Source organism: Chinchilla lanigera, unplaced genomic scaffold (assembly GCF_000276665.1).
Source record: "Chinchilla lanigera isolate Chin_1 unplaced genomic scaffold, ChiLan1.0 scaffold00006, whole genome shotgun sequence".
Taxonomy (NCBI): domain Eukaryota; kingdom Metazoa; phylum Chordata; class Mammalia; order Rodentia; family Chinchillidae; genus Chinchilla; species Chinchilla lanigera.
The window spans coordinates 37,530,528-37,554,029 of record NW_004955407.1 but is presented as its reverse complement, the minus strand read 5'-3'; the positions used below and the strand labels follow the sequence as shown (position 1 = coordinate 37,554,029).

Here is a 23,502-nt window from a genome sequence, read left to right as displayed (position 1 = left end):
TAGCCCAGGCTGGTCTTGAACTTATAGTGATCATCCTGCCTCAGCCTTCTGAATGCTGGGATTACAGGCGAGCACCACTATCGTGGGGCTTTGTTCTAAGGAACTGGGTTATGTAGCCATACACCGGTGAGTGCGAAGTCTGTAGGGATGGCCAGCAATCCCCTCTGCTTCCAGGGATGGTTCTAGGGTGGGGGGCTGGTGGAAGGATGAAGGTGTTGATGCATAGGAGCAGATGATGATGTTATAAGGGTGCTGAGCTCTCACTGACCCGGTACTCGTATCTCTTGGTGTCCTGCACCAGCATACGAGCCCTTTGGCGGAGGATGCTGGCTTCTGTTTGCAGTTGATGACATGGACCTATGCGATTGAGTGGAGGCAGTGGCGGAGGTCCAGGCTGCCCAGTGAGTGTCCACACCATGCCCAAAGAACACGAGCGGGGAGATGTTCTGCTTCCAGCTCAGCGTGAAATCAGCACCTTGCACTGGCCACCCCAGGAAGGGTGAATGAGCGGAGTGAGATTTCTGGATGTGAATTCAGCTCCTCACTCCAGAGATGCTGAGCAGTCGGGGTGCTCTGGAGGAACTGGGAGTTACCAGAGCAAAGGTGAGCTTGCCTGCCGTGGTTCTGTCCTGGGGACAGATGATTTAGTTCCGTGGCATCATCAGTCCACGTCACTGTGTCCTGAGAGAGGTCCCAGGTGGAAATGATGCTCAGAAAGCGCAGTGGGGAACCTTGCGTTCTCTGCCATGAAGTCCATAGTCAGCAACTTCTCCTGCCCAGGGGACAGTACGGTTCCTGGGGATAAGTGGAGTCTGTGTTGGAATCCTGACTTTGATTCCTACTCTTTCACCTCCAAACTGGGGATCTCCCTAAACCTCAGTTTCTGGGGTTGAGGTTGGTAACAGCCTCTTTCAGGCCCTGGTAAATGCCACCAAGGACTCCACTCTACAGTAGAAACAAAGCTGGTGCTGCCACCGTGGAAGGTGGCAGCAGAGTTGCTGGGTTAGCTGGGCTCATGGTGCCTTTTTTGCTTTGAAATAAAAGATTAGCTGCCCTGTTTACCCTAAAATAGCCATCCCCTCCCTTTACCAAGAGGCAGATCCAGGGTGGAGGGTTAGGTTTGGGTACTGTACAATCTAGCCATACTCTGGGTCAGCAAAGAAAAATTCTGGTCCTTAACACTTCTTTCCCAGAAAGGGAAAAGTTGCTGAATAAATCTTAGAGTTACACTTCATAAATGGTGCGAATTGAGAACCCAAAGATGCTTCAGGTGGGAAGAGCTTCTGTGTGTTGGTTCTGCAGCAGGTGAGTGGAGGCCAGAGGCCAGGAGGTGCCCTGCGCCAGCCATGCTCTGCCTCCGTGCTCCTCTCCCCTTTCCACCAGTGACTCTTTCCCACCTGCACACCTCTTCCAGTCCCCACCTGCACCCCTGTGTGGCTGGGAACTCTGCTGTTGAGTACAGACACCTCAGAGTGGCTTCCTGCACCCACTCCTCCAAGAGGAGGTGTTCTCCTTGGGAAGCAGATGCCCGGTGGTTGCAGGCTCTGCAAGACCTTGCCCTACCTGAGTCCTCAACTCCTACCCAACAAGCACTTGACCAGCTTCCTGCACAGCGGCCAGAGGAGGCAGTTTCTCACCCTTTGGCCCAAGCTCTCAGTTTCCATCCTTCCCTCTCGCAGTCTGCGACGACCTCGTGAGTCCCTGGGAGCCCCACCTATGGACTCTGGAAGCCTCCTGCTGCTGTTTTCAGAATGGGGTTCACACTGCACAGCCTGTAGTGCAGCTCTCTGCGAGCCACGGAGTCCTCCATCACCAGCTAACGTGCCTGCTGTGCTCTTGGCCCGGCTCGCGCAGTTCTGCGCTTTGCTAGAACCTCTGCCTGGGGACTTGGCCCGCAGCTCCACGCCTCTGTTCTCAGCAGCCCCCCAGCTCCCTCTTGCCTGGGAAGCTTTTTTCCGCACCTCAGGAGATGGCAGAGATGATGAAAACGTGTTTATGTTCTTGACAGGAGGTGTTCACTTCAGATCTCTGTGATTCTCATGGGAAGAAGTAGCTCTGGTGACCCCATCGGGAGCTGCGTCTGCAGCAGGCACCATGCCCTTGAATTTGACTGCCTGTGACGCTGGTGCTATGAGGGGTGATCAAAGTATACGGCGAATGTTTAAGTAATAATTTATTACAGTAAAAGACACAGCGCCAGGGATCCCTTCCAAATCTCCCCTCTTGCTCTGAACACACGCTGCCCGTCAGTCTTGCCACTTTGTGAAGCAGCTCTGGAGTCCTCTTCTTTCAGTGCCTTCATGAGGTGTGATCAAAAATACAGTGACTACTGCTGCTGGGTGCCGTTCAACGGAGAAGCAGCTCATAACAACACCTCATTCACCAGATCTGGCACCGTGTGACTTCCGGCTTTTCCCCAAAGTCAAAATGACCATGAGAGGGGCACATTTTTAATTCATTCAGGACATGGAGGCAGCCAGGACACTCAGGAGGCAGCTAAAGACACTCAGGAAAGAGGACTCCAGAGCTTCTGCAGGAAGTGGCCAGGACGGTGGGATGAGTGTGTTCAGGATGAAGGGAGATATTTTAAAAGAGGTTAATGACAATGTGTCTTTTACTGCAACAATTTTTTTTATTTAAGCACCCCCTGTATTTTTTTTTATCATACCTCACATTCTGTCAGTGGGATTGCTGTCCTTTTTTGTTGTCTGTATACATTTTTTCTATTTTTGTGACCTAGGTTCTCCTTGTTGAACTGTCCCAGGGCTTCATATCAGGGCAATCACATTGATTCTTACCCTATATGATGAGAATGGGTCGCAACCTCACTTTTGCAAAGCACGTAGGCTCTACGGGAGGGAGAGATACACTTTGGAGCTTTCCTATTCCCTGTAGCCTTGTACACAGATCTTGTGTGGGACAAATGAACAGTCATGCTTGTTGAATGACTCTTTGATGGTGGAGTTTATGGAAAATTCTAATGATACTTATAAAACTGGAGGCAAGTTATAAACCTCACATCCTAAATACCAATGAAAAGCACTTTTGGGAGGTCTGTGATTTCTATTTTAAATATTGGGGAGGTTCATTTAAAAATCTTTCATTTCCAAGTTGTGGCTATGACCAATCAAATGATCTTTATGCCCTTTTGTTAAACCAGCCAAGCCTCAGTAGAAAGGGAAAAGCTTGTCTCCATGCCCCTGGCAGGTGCCCATCCATCACCAGTGTGCCCAGGTGTGTGAGCAAACCCAGTGGGCATGGAATTGCTTTCCTGACAGGCTCAGGAGTCTTTGAAATTTTTCTCCCTTAAAGACCATGTGGAAAACATTCCCTGTTGGTAGTCTTTAAGTAATGACAGGTTTGTTTTTTCCTAATAGCACTGCAATAATGACAGGTACTATAGAGTTGAGAATTTAAAGTATCTTTTCCTGCTTTTTCTTTCTGTCTTTAATGCTAGTCGATTCTTCCTAGGAAGGCTTCTAACCTCCCTGTGTCTTTTTCCATTGTATGTAAACTGCAGACATCTACTTCCTCCACTGTCCGGATGATGGCGCTGTGCAGACTTCTCTGCTAATGTGGGCGGTCATTTTGCCCTATTACAGATTCTCTTGCATGCAGGAATTTTGTCTTTTTTATCTGTAATACTGAAATATTAATTCATTATTGATTAGGTAGAGCCACATATGGTGGCGCATACCTGTAATCCCAGCACTCTAGGTGACTAGGGCAGGAGAATTGCAAGTTTAAAACCAGACCAGGCAACTTAGCAATGTAGCAAGACCTTGTCGCAAACAAAGTAAAATAACATAAAATAAAATAAAATAAAATAAAATAAAGTAAAATAAAATATCTTAAAAAGCCTGGGGATATAGGTCCTGGGTTCTACCCTTAGTACCAAAAAGAAATGAATATTGATCAGCAGTTCTTTTATCCATAAAACCAAAGGCAATTACATATTATGTTCCCACTTCTTTTCTGTTCCGTTATTGATTGAAAGTCAGAAACATCTCATGGCAAAGATGGTAACAGATACGTTCGCTGTCTCTAGGATTTGAACTTCGGATGGTATGAAGTCCAAATTCATTTCGAAGGCCACATTTGCTTCTGAAACAGGATTCAGTACTCAATTCTCAAAGATGTTTTGTTTGATGAACTTTCTTAGAAATATGCAACATCCCCTTAATCTGCGCCTTGCTTTTCGGTCTCTGCTGCTATGACATGAGTGAGCATTTGTTTTTCCAGTTGAGCTGAGGAGGAAGATCCCGGCGGATGTGTTCTCTAGCACAGGAAGCTCTGTGTAAAATGGGAGTGAAGAACTGTTATTTTTTTATTATTGCTTTTCCTAACTTGCTGCCACCCACCGTTCCATTGCAGCCCATTGACAGCGTCATTTTCGCAGGAGCCTTGGGGCAGATCGCGGTCCCCATTCGGAGGCTAGGGGCTCCGCTGAGCTGCTTTGTCCTTACTCCCACGGGAAGCTGACAGCCCGCTTTCTGACTCCCGGGTCCGCTTGGCTGTGTTCACGTGCAAAATAACACAGCTGAGCCTAGAAGTTCACTTCGGCCCAAGAGCAGGAGTTCACCGCGGTCCACACGTTGGTGTTAGTGAGCTGGTTTGTGCCCCTTGACAAACACTAGACCAGGAAGAAGTGATAGCGATGAGGTGGCTTTAGTGTTGAGTGGCACAAAGACTGACCCCGAAGAGTGAAATGAAATGAACCCAAACCATGAGAGCAGCAAAGCGAATCGGATCGGAGGAGAAGCCGCCACCCGCCGGGCAGCAGCTCAGCAGCCCTCAGGGGCTCTTGATGTTTCCCTCTGCAAAGCGGCGATGTACGTGTGCAGCCGTCCTGGGTGACTCGGAGGGAAAGGAGACCCCTTGGGGATTTTACTCAGTCCAGCACTGGCTCCCTGAGTGCTAGGTTTAAGTAGAGTTAGCAGCCCTTTGATTTACAAAGGACCCCATCCCCAGCACGCCTGACAGTGTCAGAGTGACGGCGACACAGGGCAAGTGCAGCGCGGGCTCAGGACAGCTGTAGGAGGTGGACGTGCGCACCCAGGAGCCCCCGGCCCTGCTCATTCCCGATTTGGAAGTCCAGCAGGCGTGTTCTCCTGCTCTCCCGTCAGGGGACTCAGCGACAGCTCCGCAAGCAGCAGGATCTGCTGGCGCTCACCGCCCAGGGCCATGCAGCCACTCCCTCTGGCTCTCTGGCTTCGGGAGCTCGGGTACAGCTGGCTCCTGAGGGCTTCCTGCCCGGCCCTGTGCACATCCCTCCTGTCTCTGCGTGTGGGACTCTGAGCTCCTTCACATGGGCCACTGTGGGAATATTCTCCCTGCAGAGATAGCAACACTTCCGTCCTTTGGAAAGCGGCTTGTGAAGCTAGCTGCCCCGTCTTCAATGAGCTGGTGCCGCCCCCAGCCAGTGCTGAGCGCGCCGTGTGGCAGCCCCTTGGTCTTTCCTCTGCTTTGTCCGCAGGCTGGACTTTCCCTGGCCACTGTGCCTGGCACCTTTGTCCCCACTCCTTTGCTATCAACCGACAATGGTCCCTCCAGCCACAAGCTTTCTCTCCAGGCAGAAAACCCTAATATTTGTCCTGCCTCTAGAGAGAGGCCACGCTCGCAGAACTTTCATGCTGATGCACTGTTAGGACTGCTCGACTGTATTTGTTATAGTGCTGAATCTTTTACTGGGCCTAATTTCTCGATGAACCCGTATCACGCGGTGAGGAAAAGCGACGTCTGTGTAGGGCTCGGTACTCTCCGCACTTCCCAGCACCCACCGGGGGGCTTGAACAGACCCCTATGGATACGGGACGACTGCTGGCCCTGTTTTCCTCATCTTTAATAAACACACTCAACAAGACAGGGGATTCACTGGATTGCGCTCATCTGATCTAGTTGCCCTGTAGACCCATCGAGTGCAGGACTGGGTTTCAGGTGCTGTTAGCAGTATCTGAAGCCCTGGGTGCCCAGCAAGCCCTGGGTGGGTGGAGGCATCGGGGGCCCCGTCCTTAAACTGCTGCTCTGTCCTCCCTTCTTGTCCCCACCTCCTTCACGAGGAGCTGCGCGCCCTGCCACCCCCATCAGCCCCCATGGAACCATCCTGAGCTGTGCTGCTCTGTCCTGCTGGTGCGGCACTTTCAGAGGCCCTTGGAGGGTTCTGGTGCAGGTCCAGGTCCTGTTCCCAGCCCGTGTGGCCGGCTGGATGACGTCCCTGAGTCCTGAGTCTCTCTGCAGATGGGCAGTGGGGCTGGCTCTGTCTCCCCGAGCCTCCCAGGACTTAGGTCTCCCTGAACCTCCTCGCTTCCTCAGCTGTTCCTGCTGCGTCCTTGGCTCCTTCTCTTCCCCTTCTGTGTGTCAGGAAGTCTGGGTGCTGTCCTCCATCTTGTTCCTTCAGTCCCACAGAGAGAATTTTGGGTCCCTCCCCTCCAGGGCTCCTGCTAAAGGAGGAGGCAGGGTGTGGTGTCTGTTTTCAAAAACTTTGCAAGTGACTCTGACACTGAGCCAGCCTGTGCCCTGGCACAGATGCCAGGCAAGGCAGTGGGGAGCTGGTTCCATGCCAGTGTCTTCACACCTCTGCCTCCTAGGTGACTCTGAAGTCCTGGGCATATCCCCAGCCCCCCAGTGCTGAGCTTAGTGACTGACACGGAGGGGTTTGTAGGTGTGTGTTGGTTGGATGGATGGATGATGGATGGACAGATGGATGGACAACTGAGTGAGTGAACGTGAGGGGTGGGTTGAGTTTAGATCCTTGAAGGAGACAAATGAAAGTAGAACTCCTAATTATAGGGACAAATCACACCACGTCTCTGAGCTCCTAGGATGAAAGCCTCTCTCTACAGCACGCCTCTCCTGAGCACCCTGTCACCTCCTTGCTCTTGCTCTTCTGTCCCTGTCTCTTTCAGGGACTGCTCTTCATCCCCATGTACTGAGACACAAACCCATCACATAACCACTGTGCAGAGCACCAGTGTCCATGCTGTTGGGAGGGAGAACTGCCTCTGCGGTGCCATCCACATCCCTGACCACATTCTGTCTCTGATCCGTTATTCAACTCAGGCCTACCTGCCTCATGCCTTTTTTTTTTTTACTGTGGGTACATCTCATGTCACCTCTAGTACGTGGCCACTCAGGACAAGGATGGATTGAGACAGGTCACTTCTCTTGGTAAGAGCTCTCTGTTCCCTAAATCTGGAATAGAGTGTTCTAAGTTGGGAGATTAATAGGCTGAGCTAATTTCCAGCAGATCATTTTATTTTTAAATTTGAACCAAAGCACAGATTCAGCTTGTCTGTGTTAAGGATGCAGATGGTGACTCTTGAGCAGTGACTCGGTAGCACCTAGGGTACTTGTGCTACCAGGAACAACCACCACCCTGGTTCAGGTAAAGGGACAAAACACTCAACAGGACAAGCAGCCCTGAGGTGAAGCGTCCTAATGGTTGCTCAGCTCTGATCTCCTGTCCTAACAGAAACCTAGGGGTTTTCCCTCGTCTTTCCCAGGATGGCCACAGCGTGCTGGTTTTGTCCTTATGTTGTCTCCTGTCACGGTCCTTAGATAGTGTCATAGTTCCAAGTGTCACACGGACAGGAATGATCTTACCTGACCTTAGAAACCCTCTCACCCACCCCTGCAGTGTTAAATTGGCCAGAATCATATCACGTATCCATTCTCTGGTCAGTGCAGGGGGCATGGGTGCCCAGTGATGGGATTCACCCAAGGGTGGGGGTCACTATTCCTGGGTAGGTCCTATGGAGTGAGCTCCTTGTCCAAGCAACACTGGGGTGCCTTCTGTAAAGGGGCAGGAGCAGCCAGTGGTATCTGCTGCCTTTGCCATGGATGTGGTATCATAAACGAAAAACTGGCGTCTCCATATCTATGTTCACCGTGACCTCAGAGATCGGCCGTGTCCCTCTGTCCCTGGCATTGCTGGTGGATGTGGAGCCTTCTTGCCAGGCTGATGCTGCTCAGCGAGGGGCTGGGTGCATTGCTCATGGATGCCTTGTAGCTGTCTTCCCAGCAGCTGTCCTCCATGGATGCAGCATTCACTACTTACGGAACGTGTGCATCAGGAGTGGCTCTTCTGCGCAGCACTTTTGGGGAACAGAGGTCGTTTATTCCTGAGTCCCATGCCAGCATCATGAGCACAGTCTCATCGGGCTTGTACCACAGCTCCGTGAGTGAGTCCCTCTCACTCATACCCTAGATGGGCATACAGGCCGAGAGAAGCTCCAGCAGCTGCTTGGTGGATTGCCATGCGCGCGGGCCTCCACGCTCAGATCATTTCTGCCACACCACGCCTGCCTGGCAGACTGCTCTGGCCCTTCCGGTGCTCAGAGCATTTCCGGTGGGGATTCTCTGACAATCATATCCACTCCTCTACCTTTCAGAACAGGAGATTTCGACCTAAGTGAACCGCAGGGGTATGTCCCATGTCCCCCTTTCCCATAACAGAGCCTAGGATCCCCACACAGGTCCTGAGACCCTTCCGCCTCTGCTCTCGGCAGTTGCTGGGCCAGGCGTGTGAGGCTGGGCTGAGCAGTTTGCTCAGCCCAGTCTTCTCCAGGGTCTGTGACTGTTGAGCTCCTGAGCCTGGCTTGCAGCATTTTCTGACGGCATTGCTTTCGTTAGGCCAGCTGTGACCTCACGCGGCTGGTAGCGTGCCCTCCCCTGGCAAAGCTCCTTCCCCCAGGTTCCGTGACATCACAGCTCTTTGGAGCCTTTGTGCCTTCTCTGCTGTGTTATGGCTAATTTATGTTGTCAGATAAATGCCCTCAGGATAAATGAAATATTAATAGTGCTGTAATGCTAATTTAACCATACCCATTGCATATATTTAATAGAATCCTCCTTGAGCTTCCCTCTGGTCTTTAAATCAGGGCCAACCATGTCTCCACCATAAATCAAGCTGTTCTCTCAGGCCAGCAGGGGTTTGGCACAGAGATCTACCATAGGAGAGCAGAGTGTAGGGAATCTCAGCCCAGGCTTTGAAAAGTCTTATTCCCTTTGGAACGATTGGAAACTGAATACTGATTTAACCACTCGTCTGTGGAAAGCAGTAATGAACTAAGCAATAATCAGTATTGGGTTTTGAATTTAGAGCAAAAGAAATTTGGAAACACCTCCATTGGCTGAGGATCCTCATGCAGCACAGTAGAACTCACCGTCACTCTCCCTTCCCTGTGGAGTGCCTCATCACGAGACACAAAGGACTAGCCCTCTTCCACGTGGCTGGTGTTAGAAGGACATACTCCAAAAGTATGGTTAGGATTAGCAAATGATTAGTCCTCAGGTTTTTTTTTTTTCTTTTCTGATTATAAAGTTGAGTATTTTGGGTTTTGAAAATTTGGAAGACACACAAAACCATAAAGCAGAAAATAAGGGCTCAACTCTGCTAGATTCTGCAAGTGAGTCTGGTATCCGTCTTTCTGTGTCTGGCTTATTTCACTCAGCGTAACATTCACCAGGTTTATCCGTGTTGTCACAAAGGACAGAATTTCCTTCTTGTAAAAGGCTGAATCGTATTATGCTGTGTTTATGAGCCACATTCTCTTTGTCCATTCATCCCTTGATGGACATGTTGGTCATCTGCACAGCTTGGTTACTGTGAATGATACCGCAGTGGGCATGGGAAAGCAGACATCTCTCTCCAGTGCACTGATTTCATTTTCTTTGGTTTCATATCTCGTGGGTGAATTTCTGTATCATGTGCTCATTCTACTTTTAATTTCTTGAGGAACCTCCATATTGATTTCCATCATGGTGTACCACCAGTGGTGCACAAGCCTTCCCTTTTCTCCACATCCTTGCCAGGACTTGTTACCTTTGTCTCCTTGTTAACAGCTGTTCTGACAGGAGGGCTGGCATCTCACTGTGGTTTCACTTCCATTTCCTTGATAGTGATGTGGAGTGTGGAGAGGCCCTGGGGAGATGCTGCTCAAAGGACACAACATTTCTGATAGAAGGAGTAAGTTCAAGAGAATTTTTGTCCACCAGAGTGACTCCAATGAGGATCAGTGCGCTGTGTTCCTGAAAACCACGCACACTAGGTGTAAAAGGTTCTTACCACAAAAAATAAGTAGTAAGTGAGGTAATGCATGTGTTAACTAACCAGAATTAGCTGTCACACCATGCATGTGTGTTCCAAAATACCATGTTGTATGTGACAAATATATATAAAGACAAATAGTTTTCATTTGTAAATTTAAAAATAAATAAATTGTAAAAAAGATTTTAAAAAGGAGAAAATAACAATATTTCATAATTTCTCAGTAGAAATCCAAAGACACGTCTGATAGGATTTCAGTGTACCTCCTTCAGGCTGTCCTTCTTCCTTTGTTTCTTCTTTCTTTCATTTACTCTTTTTTTTTTTTTGTAATATTAGGATCATATTATGCATGCAGCTTTGCATCCTGATCTCCCCCCATGTTGTGTTTTTTTTTAATATTGCAACAAATGCTTGGCTGTGACATTTGGACATTTTAGATTAAATATCATTGCTCACAGGTCAGAAGACTTCAGGTGGAGATTTCTGGGTGGAATGGGAGAAATAATTCATAAACAATTTTGCTCATGGCAAATACTGATTTTGATGCAATTTGTAAGCCATTTTCTAGCTGAAAATATTTTGCCTTGAAGCAGGTGACATTTGCACTTTGCCACCTCATAAAGATTATGCTCAATGTAAAAGTTAGGAGTTGGCTATTTTACTTGGAAAGTTGTTTAAGTACAAAAATTCTCATTATCTCAAAAAAGAAAAAGAAGGAAGAAAGAAGAGATGGAATTGCCAATTTGTGTATATACGTTTTCTAAGTATAACTCACTTTCATTTTAGTTTGGTAGTGTTCTGATCTTTAAAAGACATCAATCCTACTAGCTTTTACAAATTTAAAAGGTTGTTCCTTTCCTTAGACTAGTAATTGTTTAATTATCATCCTTGGCATGTTTTATAAACCTCACTGCTCTGTTTTGAACAAAGTCCTACAGGAATGATCTGGGGAAACCATTATTACTAAAGCTGGGGCCTTGAGGAAAGGGAAACATTTTTAGAATATTTTCTTTGCAAAAGTATATGTGTGCTTCAGAATGCCAGCTCGGGTCAGACTTTTGCTGCAGCATGCTCAGTTTCCCTCAGAGGACTGGAATGTCCTCCTCACCTTTCTTAGAAGGGAAGGGTTTTTCAAGTTCTTTCCCTGTCTAGAATATTTCACAATAATGTTTTAAGAAATAAGTTTGGTTACTAAACGTACAGTTAATCCTCACTCTTCATCTTTGGGAACAAAGAAAGATGATTATATCACATTCTTTTTCAGGTTATCCGAGGTCTTTGGTGACCCATGAAGAGCGGTGTCGATCAAGCACAAGGCCAATGACTCACAGAGGGAGAAGATGGTGGGGCCCAGGGCAACTAAAGGTAGAGTTTGTAAGACCCAAAAAGTCCTGTCCCTCTGGTAGGGGTTCAGTATGGTTTTATACCTTGGAATTCATGCGGCCCAATCCCCCATGACTCATTTAATGGTATTAAAGAGGGTGGAAACTTAATCTGACTGTAGTGCTTGCTGGTGGGACTTCTGAAAAGAGAAGCAGTTAAAGTGGGCCACTGAGGTAGAGCCTCATGACTGCATCAGGTGGTTTTGTAAGGGAGGATGAGGGACCAGACGGGCTGACATACAGAACACTGCTGCTGCGATGAGATACTGAGACTCACTGGGGACTACGCCATGTAGTTTGGCCTTCTAGCTTCTGAAGCTGTAGCCCAACCTGAATCTCTTTTCTTTATAAAGTCACCTGCCTCAGCCGTTTTGTACAACAAAGAAAATCTGACTAATCGTGTAACCTCCTACTTAAGAGTTCTTTAAAAAGTGCATATGTGTGAAGATTCTATGTATTTAATATTTGGTACCTGTGGCCTCAAACCTTCAGTGGCCTTTTCTTGGGTCTTTGGCTGTGCTTTGAGGAATTATGTTGGCTCCATGGGACACCTTTGACCGTCTCTGGAGTAAGAGGTCCCTCTCTCCCGCCACCCACGGTGGAGACTTCAGAATTGTTGCTTACAGCCCTGTACCACCCACAGCACCTATTTCTCCTGCATGCTGCTTCTCCCTGTTGCCTCTTCAGAAGAACCAGCAGGCCAGGAGCAATGTCTGCAGACCCGTGCTGTCACAGTATTGCTATTTTTCTGTGTTGCTACTAACTTTAGAGTATAGCCATTTTATAGTTATTTTACCCAAAGGCAATGGAAACATTATTACTTCCAGAGAACACGCAGAGAACTGGTCTCGGTATTCACTAACCAGACCCTCAAAATAAAGGACAGGACCAAAGTCACCCTGGAGAATGCCAGCCCTTACCTCCAAAGCCTTCCCCCAGCTCCCCAGGAAGTTAGATTTCTCTCAGAAAAGTGTTCTAGAGTGGGGAAGGTGATGGTGGGGCCCACATAACACTCCTGAAGGCTGCAGAGCTGAAGAGTCTCATCTTTGCCAAAATTAAGACAATCTACGAGGTGGGATGACAGAACACCACGCTGGGATGTGCTGTGGACAGGGTCAGTGTCTAGGAAGAAATAGTGCAGAGATCATGAGTGTGCATCCTGAGGCTACATCTCCACCAGGGGCTTCTAAGCTTCGTGTGTTAAAATAACTCAGCAAGTCCCTCTCTGGAAGTGTGTGAGTCTCTTAACACTACTGTAACAAAGCACAAGAGACTGGGCAGGTTAAATAACAGAAATGCCTTGCCTCACAGTGCCAGAAGCTGGAGGTCTAAGATGAAGGACTCTGCAAGGTTGATTCCTTCCAAGGGCTCTGAGAGAGAATCTGTTCTAGGTCTCTCTCTCCTGAGCTTGTAGATGTCCATTTTCTCTCTGAGTCTTCACATCATCTTTCTTCTATCCAAGTTTATCTCCGAATTTCCCCTTTTCATAAGGATGCCAGTCATACTGGATTAGGGGCTTTAGATTTCTCTGATCATTTCTACAATTATTCTGTCTCCTAGTGTCATCATACCCTGAGAAACTGGTAGCTGAGACTGTAAGCTGTGAATTGAGGGAGAGGAGAAATGACAATCCAAGCCTTGGTAATGGGTGTGTGTGCTACCCACCCTAAGGGCAGGCAGCTTGGATAGACTATAAAGGACAGAAAGAGGGCTGCTGTTAGCACTTGTTGCCTAGCTACTTTGCTGCTTGCTCCCTTCTTCTTGCCATGGACTGTTTCTCTCTGTGATGTCCCTCTGCCGTCCACCCTGCCTCCAAGCCAGCCAACTATGAGCTGAAACCTCTACAAATTGTGAGCTACAATTTTCCTCCTTCAACTCTGGGTGTTAGGTGTTTTGTCTCAGCAGAGATTAAGACAACTGATGTTGTAGCTGGGTGGCACGGGGGGAGGAAAGATCTCCCATTCTGTGGATCTTCTGGTCCATGCTATTTGCTGAGGACTTGGCGAATGATCACGCCATTCACACTAAACACTTCATGCATCTCTGGTTGATGGTGCTGCTGATAGTGGCGACCCGACATTCTTCGTCTGCAATGTGGGGGACCTGGGAACATCATTTCTTGTTTCCCTGCCTTCCTGGCCACATGCCTCTGTGCACTAAGCTCCTTGGTGACACTTTTGTGTCTCTGTGAGAAGCAACTGTCTCCTTCCTCCATTCTTCTTCATCTGGCACTTCTGTGCCTATATAAATTATTTCCCCATCTTGATTTCTTGAGGAGCATGACTGTGTTGCACTCAGCCTCCCTATCCTCTGTGATTTTATCCTTGATACATTGAAGGTAACCTTCACCTCCCTGGAAGAGACAGGGACACAAACCATCGTTTACTGGGTTGAGATCTTGGCTGGTAACAGACGGAGTGGGTGTTGTACCTCTATGGGTTTCGGTGATCCTAGATATCCACAATGTTGTGTTGGTTTATCCATTTCAGTGTAGCCAGAGTCCTGGCAGGCTGTCTGGGCCCCGTCCTGCCAAGTGAGAATTCACTTGCTCCTAGGAAGGGCTCTGCAGATTCCTTGCTGATCTTTCAGATCAGCTGAATGGAATAATACATGCATGTGTTGGGGTGGAGTTAAATTTCCTTTAAAATTCTGCTTCGTGTCTTCTCTGATCTGGAAAAGCTTTACAGGAGATCTTGGTAACTTAGTTATGCAGGACATAGCGTCCAGACAGATCAGTAATTGTTGTCACAGAAATGTGATGTAATGAACTCCCCTAAACTCAGGAGCCTAAACCGGAAGCGCATGTGTAGCCCGCGGGCCTGGGCTGGCCCTGCAGGGGCTCATCATGGGGCAGTCCTGGTCTGGCCACCTCCCTCTGTCAAGAGCTTTGGTTGTCCATGAGGTGATTTAGAGCGGTCTTGGCTGGTGACTAAAGTCACTCTGTTTGGCCCCACGTGCCCTTTGCTGTCTGTGTTGCATGGCAGCAGGAAGTCACAAGACCGCCTGTAGAGATGCTCTGTGGCCCCTCGCCCCCGGGCTTGGGCCAGGAGTCAGCCCTCCAGCCTCTGCTGCATCCTGGTGGCTGCAGTGGGACGCAGAGACAACAGCACAAGGGCTGGGGAAGAACTTCGGCCTCTTTGGTGGGAGGAACCACAAGGTCTTCGGAGAGCGGGGCAGGTCCAGGAAGAAGGGGAGTCCTTGAGCCATCTCTGAGCTCTGCCTAGGGTGACCCTAAAACAGAAAGTTTCCATGTGCCTACAACACCTGTGGAGGGATTCCATCATCTGCCTGCTCAAGAAACTACTCCAAAACCCAGTAGCTTGAATTATAACCATTTACTTGTCACGGTTCTGTGGGCTGGTGAGTTCCTGGATGGCTCTGCTTCCCGGTGTGGACTGGGGTCTCTGGCCCCTGAGAGAGGACCCCTGGAGCACCCAAGAGGGTGCCCTCAAGGCCCGGCACATGGTGGCCTGGTGCGGCCGGGTCCCCAGCCTCTGCCACATTGCTGGGCTGCCTGAGATGTAGGGACTGAGGCCAAGGAGCAGGAAGGGGAAGCCCCCAGTTCCACTGGGGCAGGGACACTCCTGAGGTCCCTTCGCTGCAAGCTCCAGGTTGAAGGTAATCATGGGTCAGCTGGGCTAAGGGAAGGGGACCAACCTGAAGCCTTGGTGGGGAGTGCAGGGGGGAGCTGGGTGGGGTGAGCCACCCCGAGGTGCCGTGGAGACACACGTATGTTCCTGAGTGTGGAGTCACTGGGGCAGGTGCAGGAAGCTCCTCCTAGGCTGAGTGACCTTGGGCACTGCTGCCCTGAAGCACTGTCAGGGGCAGGGGAGGATTCCTGTGAGGGGGGTCCCGGTCCTGGACACCGTCAGCCACACCTTGTCCTCCCTGGGTCTGAGCATCTCTTTCCCCTCAGCCCGCGGGAGCCTGGGCCATGGTCAGCTGCTGCCCAGTGCAGCTCCAGACAGTGTTGCATTCCTTTTGCATTTTTTAGTAACTGTTATTTGCCCCCAACAATTTGCTTTAGACCTCATGAAAAAAACTGCATGCTTTCCAAGACCAAGAAATTTGGCTGTGGGTAAGAAAAAAAGTAATAATGGCCTGAGCTTGCGAGTATGTCATCTTCTTGGCCAGCCCGGCACGCCATCTTGGGAGACCCGGGCCAGGAGCCTTCTGGTGGATGGGCGGGGAGCAGGCCTGCCTGGAGGGCGCAGAGTGGAAAGGTTTCTACCAAGACAGAGTCAGGAGGGCCAGGCGGAAGCCAAGCATACTTAGGACTCCTCTGAATGCTTTGGCACACCCCAGGGATAATGAGCTCCCTGTAGATTTGAAAGGTGGCCTTTTGTGTCTCTGGTTCTGTAAGGGTATTGTTTATTTTTATTTTGAGATTTATTACTGTTAGGAGGCATAGGCCAGATTTACAGAGAAGGAGAAAAAATGATAGTGACACAAAATAAGCCACGGCACCTAAAAATGTGACTAGGAAAGATATTTTTAGCACCAGCAAACCGCTGCTGGCTGAGGCCTGCAGAGCTTCTAAGACTGGGTGGGGAAGGCTCACGGGAGCCTGAAGCCCAGGAGGAGGGACCCTGGGACAGGAGAGGTCACCAGAGGGTCCAGCTGTGGCCAGCACCATGGCCAGCCACTGAGGAGCCCTGGGCAGCAGGGACTGGAGGGAATGTGGAGGGAGGGCACGAATACCCATGGCCTCCAGGTGGGGTCACACCGACCAGACTGGGCAGGTGGCCAGGAGGCAGAGAAGCACCCAGTGGGGAAGATGGGGTTCTTGAATGGGAGGGACACGGGGGTGAGGAGAATACTCTTTACCATCTGACTATGAGTTCTGTGGGAGGAACCATTTACTTCTGGAAAACCCTTCTAGTGGGGCACCTTTAAGTTTCATTCATTTAGGACATGTTTAAAAATGTATCTTCAGCCAGGCATGGTGCATGCCTGCTATTCTAGCACTCAAGAGGCTGAGGCAGGAGATTACCGTGAGTTCAAGGCCAGCCTGGGCTACACAGTGAGTTCAAGGCCAGCCTGAACTGCATAGCAACACTGTGTCTCAACACCCCCCAAAATCTGTCTTCAAAATATGCACCTGTACTTGTTAATTAAGTGAGTCTCACCTTTCTCGTGGGCCTTGGAGTAAGAGAGGTTGGTCTGACCTGTATCCTGGTCTATCACTTGTTAACTAGGTGACCCTGGGCAGATCAGTCCCCTGCCTGATGCTCCCCACCATCTGGACAGTGGGTTGGGATTAAATGAGTGTGTGCATTTGCAGCCCACTGCCCAGGGCTGGCCCGGAGCGCGTGGTGCGCTGGTGGCTGTGCCTGTCGTGAACGTCTTGGGAAAGAAGCACAGAGGGGCGGCCTGGGTGAAATTATGTTGGTGGGGACTTCTAAATATGATAGAATCTTGTATTACATTGTCTTGGTCTTCTTAGTGTAATAGAAAGTGCCCCCCCTTCTTAGTTTTGTTTCTCCATTTTAAGGGTCATAGATGCTGCCCGTGTAAAATGCTGGATGTGAACTGCGTGGGGTGAGGGCCATCTTTTAAAAAATGATACATGTTTAACCCCAAATACTGGGGAGGCTGAAGCAGGAGAACTGGAAGTTTGAGCCCAACTTGGATAATTTGGATACCCTGTATCAAAATACAAAATAAAAAGAGCTAGAGTATAGCTCAGCATGAAGGCCCTAGGTCAAATCCCCAGTACCACGAAAAAGCATGTATATTTGTCCAGTGGCCATGTGATAACTGTACATACTTATGGGCTATAGCGAGACATTTCAATGCATGTATATGACCTGTAGAGGCCAGATCAAGGTAATTGGCATATCTGTCGCCTCATTCATCATTTCCTTAGGTTAGGAACACTCAAAATCCCCTTTTTCGCTATTCTAAATGCTGTCAACCACAGTTACCCTCCTGTCTTAGAGGTCGCTAGGAGTTACTGCTGCTGTCCCTAGTGGGGACCATCTGGGGACAAGGACTGGGCAGTTTCCTCTGTGTTTCTCAGACGCACATTCTGAGGGGGTACAAGTGAGAGATTTCTCCAGTGCCGCAGAAGTGAGGTCTCTAGACACTGCGTGTACCACGGGCACCAGAAGGATGCTTTGGGGCAGAGCATCTTTAGTGCAAAACCGCGAATCTTTTACTACTGACGCGTCATGTGGAGTCCTGCTGGGCCGGAGACCCGGAAGTGGGGCTGCCTGTTATTGATTGTGTTGTTGCTCCATTTTGTCTTCTAGCCGTCCCGGGCTCTGCACGGCTGGTAGATGGGCCGGCTCACTGAAGGACATGAGTCAGACTGTCCCGGACCCTGCAGCGCATATCAAGGTACGGTCCCTCTTGGCTGGGAGCAGCGCTGGCCTCCTCCCGGGCCGCGTCTTGTGGATGACTACACCCGTGTCAGCTAAGGCGGTGACCAAACCCAGCCACCCCCTGTTTCTTAGCTGAGCAAATGAGTTTCACAGTTTTACATGGTTGAAAAGAAGCCAAGGAGTATTTTGTGGCCCAGGCAAATCGTGTGACACACGCCGTTCCGTGTCCAGGAAGACAGTTGTGGAGCGCAGCCTGCTGGCCGTTCCTGAGTCACCCAGGGCTGCTCCCACTCCATCAGGGCAGCTTGAGTGGCTGCCACCAGGACCGCGTGTCCTACAGGCTGACAACTTTTGCTGTCTGGATCTTTATGGTTTACTGACCTCTGAGTCTGCCATCTTTCTCTTAATTCTTTCTTCTTCACACTTGTCAGGGTTACCCCGGAAGAGACCAGAAGGTGGGCAAGTGGCTGGATGTCCAGCATTTAATTTGTGTGTGTGTGTGTGTGTGTGTGTGTGTGTGTGTGTGTGGTGCTGGGGGTTGAACCCAAGGCCTTCACACTGAGCTACATTCCCGGTCCTTTTTTATTTTTAACTATGTAGACAGCACCTTGCGAAGTCCTTAAGGTGCCCAGGCTGGGTTTGAATTTACCAACTGCCTGTATCAGCCTCTCAGAGTGCTGGGATTACAGAGACTTGTCACCACACCCATGCAGTAGTTATTTTGTGGCCGCATGCTGACCCTTTAGGAGTTTGTCACCTTGCTGGACTGCTCCCTGCACACCCTTCCCTGGGCTGGAGGGCAGAGGAGGTGGTGGGTCAAGGGTCAGAGCAAGTCCCCAGGAGGAGCCCCGCCCACTTGTTTGTATACACATTTGTTCCCATCACAGGGAGGAAAATATACTTGACACAAAGGCTGTGGAAAACATGGGAGATTGAGCTCGTTTACCCACAAAGGCTGTCCACACCGGTCCTATCTGTGCTTTTGTGGTGCTGAGGACTGAACCCACGGCCTCAAATGTGTGAGCCAGCCCCTGAGCCAGCCCTGCCCCTACTTAGCCCTATGTAAGTCACGAGATACCCAGCTGTATGGCTGCTCTTCACTCTCCCCATGTACATTCCTTCGTCCTAAATTGCCTAGTTTGTTTCTACTAATTGATATTTCTTGCCTAAAACATATTGAAAATAGAAAGAGGCTTATAATTGAAAGAGTTATGGTTTTGAAAAATCTACTGCTTTGGCTAAAATATAAAATGTCCTCCAGAATGCCACACGTATTTCACACACACACACACACACACACACACACACTCACACATACACGCACACATTTTAAAGCAATACATTGGGGAAAGTGTTACAGACCACCTACGACACACCTTCGAACACATTTGACTTCTTTGGAAATGGGATTAATGATAGAGTTTAAATGCAGCCTTTGCACTTCGTGGATGTCCCTGGAGTTTCAGGAATCAGGGTGACTCCGGTCGTGGAGAGTCTGAACTTTGCCCAGGGACATACAAGCAAGGCCTAATGGGGACACAGTAATTTGATTTTCATGTGCTATTTTATTTGCACGTGACAGTTGTGCCTGTGGAAGTGTAAGTAAGTGGGAGCTCGCTTGTGATTTTTTTTTCCAGAAATACCTGGATTATATGCAGTAAGTATATACACAGAAGATGGGGAGGGATCTTTTTTCCTTTTATGGTCTGTTGATGTTTAAGATGCAGGATACAAATAGACGCTCAAAGGGATGGGGGTAAAGAAGTATTTTCTATAGCTCAGAGTATGAGGATCAGCAGCTGACATTTACTTTATGGGCATTATTTTCCTAACCAGAATGAACCACTGAAGTCAACAAAATACTGCAGATTTTTAAAAGTTCACTTATAAATCTCTATCTTACACAAACCTGAGGAATATAGTCTGAAATGTGATTTAGGGGGAAATATTCTGTATTTGATCTCAGAAACGAGCTATGTTTTCAGCTCTGATTTATCTTGTTATCTTCGTACCGGTTGACATAAATATGAAGTGAAGGATAATTTTGAGGAATGGTAACTGAGAGTTTTTTTGAAAATAAATTTCAACTCCAACTGCTTGTGTGTTTTGGAGAGTCGAACTGGTCGTATAAAGTTGCTGTTAGCAGTCGCTGGTCCTGGCCCTGAGGCAGAGGAAATTACATTAACGCTGTTTGTGTCTTTTAGAATAACCCTGTCCAGATTCTGCCTGTTGGAATTTGAGTTATTATTCCTGGCCTTTTTTGTGTGTTTTGTGTATGACATTGGTGTTTTTAACAACAAAGTTAAGAGAACAAACTCTCTTTCACTGTTGCCTTAAAAAGCACAGTTTGGGAGTTTATCTGGTGATGCTGTACGTGGCCCCGTATTGGTGGCTCAGGCCTGGGACCACGGCTGACCTCCGGGAGGGAGAGTGCTCCAGGCTCAGGAGCGGTTCTGCCCGACGTGCTCACGCGGACAGTGGGGGATTCTCCACCTCCTTGCTGCTGGGGTGGTTTTGTCACCTGCAAAGGCCCCGAGTCTCCAAAGCAGTGGCCGGACGTTGCAGGCGAGTGATGAGTGATGCCCCTGAGGCTGTGTGTCCTCCATATGCGTGGCCCCGGCTGTCCAGGAAGAGAGGATCATTCTCATTGGAAGAAAATGCACTGTGGAATTTACAATGATCTGTTCGTTCCAGAAGCAGTGGCTTTTACCTTATATATATTGAAGGGGCTGGAAACAATAAAAGTAAGGGAACAAGCTGATTACTATGGAATATAAACGTTTTTGATTTACTTAGTACAACATTTATGGCAATTCACTTACAAATAGAAAGAGCAGATTTTTGTTTATTTAGTGTGTTTTCTGTTTTCATGTGGCACAATGGGTTCTCCATGCTGGTAGACCACAAATTGGCTTTTGGTATCAGTTTGGTGTGGCCTAATAAATTTGAGGACCTTGAAGCAAAAAAAAAAAAAAAAAAGAAAAAAGAAAAGAAATAATCCAAATGCTCATCAACAGGAGAATGGATAAATACATTTGCTCTAGTCCCCACTAGAATACTATACAGCAGATAAAAATAAACTGCTGGTGTCTGCCTCTATCTGTGCATCAATATGGACTGTTCTCTAATACTGAGTGTGAAGAAAGTTACAAGGGAAGGTATATGGTATGGTTCCACACATAGAGATCTAAAAAAGCCTTAAAGAATCAAAACACATTGTTTGTTGAAGCATACACACGTGGTACAGAGGAAAATGAGCCCAATTAGAATATAGTTCTGGGCAGGAATTCCCTTGTGTGTCGGGGGGCAGCTCGTGGAAGGAACCGGTAGCGGGGCAGGTCTTAGGGCCCTGCGCTCTGTGGCACAGCAGTGAATGCACAAATGTTTGCATTTTTGTCTTTGAATCACCCAGGTTGGGCCACAGTAAAACTTCCGGTACTAAAGGAAGAGGGAGGGGCAGTGAAGGGGGTGGCTCCAGATGCAGCGCACTGGGATGTTGGTCCTGCCCGAGTGTCAGCCACTTAGCCCTGCAGGGAAGCCCCAGCATCGGGGAAGCCGGGGCCAGGCTGGCCCAGCTCAGTGACCAGTGGGAGCTGTGGTCAGGTGTTGGGGGTGGTCTTGCGTCTGCACTCTGACCTGCTCGCGTGAGTCCCCAGCCCCTTCCGGGTCACGGCACCTGCCCGGAGGCAAAGACGCCAGGAAGGGGCCTCCTGGGACGCGGCTGGCTCCGGTTCTCCACTGAGGTGACCGTGTGACACCCCATTGAGCATGGTCCAGGCCACATGGGCTGCCAGGCCTGAGGCTCTTGTCTCTGCAGACACCGCCTGCCCTGTCTCTGTCCAAGTTTCTAGTGGCTTCCACTCGTGCAAATGGAACACAAAATCGGCTTATCCAAAAGTTCTTTCTAGTTATGATTCTCATTCCTCTGTGAGTTCCTGTTTTCTTTGGTGTTCATATTTTTGCTCATTCTACAAGTGGGTGGGGACCACATGGTTGGGATGTGAAGCTTGGGTCCATGTCTTATCACCTGCCTCAGTTTCCTCTGCTGTAAAATGGGGATGAGGTGGTGCACCCACCTTGTAGACACATGAGGATGCTTTGGTTAAAGCCTTCCGAGTAGTTCCAGGCACACGGTGAGCACTTCCTACAGTCCATGACATATAACCTCCACCGTACGATGCCTCCGGCATATGGTTAAGGTGATTGATGATGTGTTATTGATAGAAGGTGGCACATGTTAGTGCAGCCCCTCAATGGCAGTAGAAGGAGGGAAGGAACACGAGGGCAGCTCCTCCACCGTGGTTGCCACTCTGGAAGCGACACTAACCATGTTAGCTAAAAGGCAGAGAAGCGCTGGCAACGCAAAGTATTCTTGCCGGTGAAAGATGCAGATCATAAACTCAATGTGTGTTTTATACAAGGCAGAGTTTAAAGCGACTTTAGAAGCAGCAGCATGGTGAGTGAGGTCCCCTGGCAGCCCGAGAGAGAGAGAGCCCCAGAGCCCAGGAGACCAGCGGGACTCTTCTCAGTAACGCGAAGCAGATGCGAGAGTGCCCAGCCGCGTCACGTGGAAGGGATTAGGCGACGTCTCGCTGGTGTGATTTATCCATCGCCGCAGTGAGCGTGGAGACCACTGGCTCGCGGCTCCCTCCGGGCTGACAAATGACGCATTGAGTTGTAAAGCGTTTCTCACATGCTTGCAAATAAGATTTATAGTGACTTTGCTCTGCAGGAAGGTGGAAGGTTTAGCCTTTTCAGAATATATTCAAACGTGGTGTTTTCTCCCCAAAATCTGTGTGCCGTGGAGATGAGTCAATGCTTTGATACGCTGCCTTTTTCATTAAGCAAGATGTGGGCAGTTTCATGCCCGTGTGCACAGCTCCATGAGCATGGTAGCTTTGTGCTGGTATAGCTGCACTTCCTTTTTTGTTGTTTTTGTTTTGTTGCTGTTGTTGTTGATTTTTCTGTAGTGTGATGTCACTCCCTTAAATATGCAAGAGTGATGTTGCTGTGATTTCAACAAATGTGCATTACTTTTGTCATTAAGAAGAAAAATAATACTGCTTTAAAAATAACAAAGTGTTTAGCTGCATGTGGTGGTGCATGCCTGTAATCCCAGTACCGTGGGAGGCTGAAGCAGGAGGATTGCACATTGGAAGTCAACTCTCCAAGTGGGCAACTCAGAGATTTAGCAAGAATCTGTCTCAAAATTAAAAAAAAAAAATGAGAAAAGGGTTGGGGATGTAGCTCAGGGTGAAGACCCTGGGTCCAATCTCCGGTACGAAATGAATACTGAGGTTCTGGATGTGACCCAAAGTGGAGTCTTCACAGTGTCCAGCTGCTGTGTCTGCAGAGCGGTTTGGCGGGCGGCAGCGGGTCCTGGCTCCCCTGCTGTCTCTTCTGAGTGGCTCCCGCACTGCTTGAGTCTCCAGGCTGGGCCACTCCATGCTCAAGGCTGAGCTCAGGCTCTGCTGCCCTGGGGGCTGTGTGCAGGGTGTGTGCTCTGGTTGCATGGAAGCTCTCCCAGGCCCCTGTCTGTGCCTTGATTCCTCCCTAGGTTCCTTGACACTGACGGTCCCTGAGGCCAGCACCCTAACCAGGAAGCACAGGCCAGGACGAGGGGGACAATCCAGGCTGCAAGTTGTGCATGGTTTGCCAGGGACCTCCAGGGCAGTGTCCTCCAGAAGCAGCTTTCCATATGTGCCCCAAGAAGTTGTAAAGCAAAAGCAGGTTCCTGGATGGTCCC

At 49.1% G+C, this 23,502-nt stretch overlaps 1 protein-coding gene across 1 annotated transcript in view; it reads left to right on the top strand.

Annotated features, from left to right (window-relative positions):
• Erg (v-ets avian erythroblastosis virus E26 oncogene homolog) overlaps window positions 1-23,502 on the top strand; it is a 241,204-nt gene that overhangs the window by 59,645 nt on the left and 158,057 nt on the right. Inside the window, exons 2-3 of the mRNA XM_013504784.1 lie at window positions 11,313-11,413; window positions 17,685-17,772. Coding sequence (XP_013360238.1) covers window positions 17,734-17,772 — 39 coding nt within the window. The 5' untranslated portion in view covers window positions 11,313-11,413; window positions 17,685-17,733. The remainder of the gene's footprint in view (window positions 1-11,312; window positions 11,414-17,684; window positions 17,773-23,502) is intronic.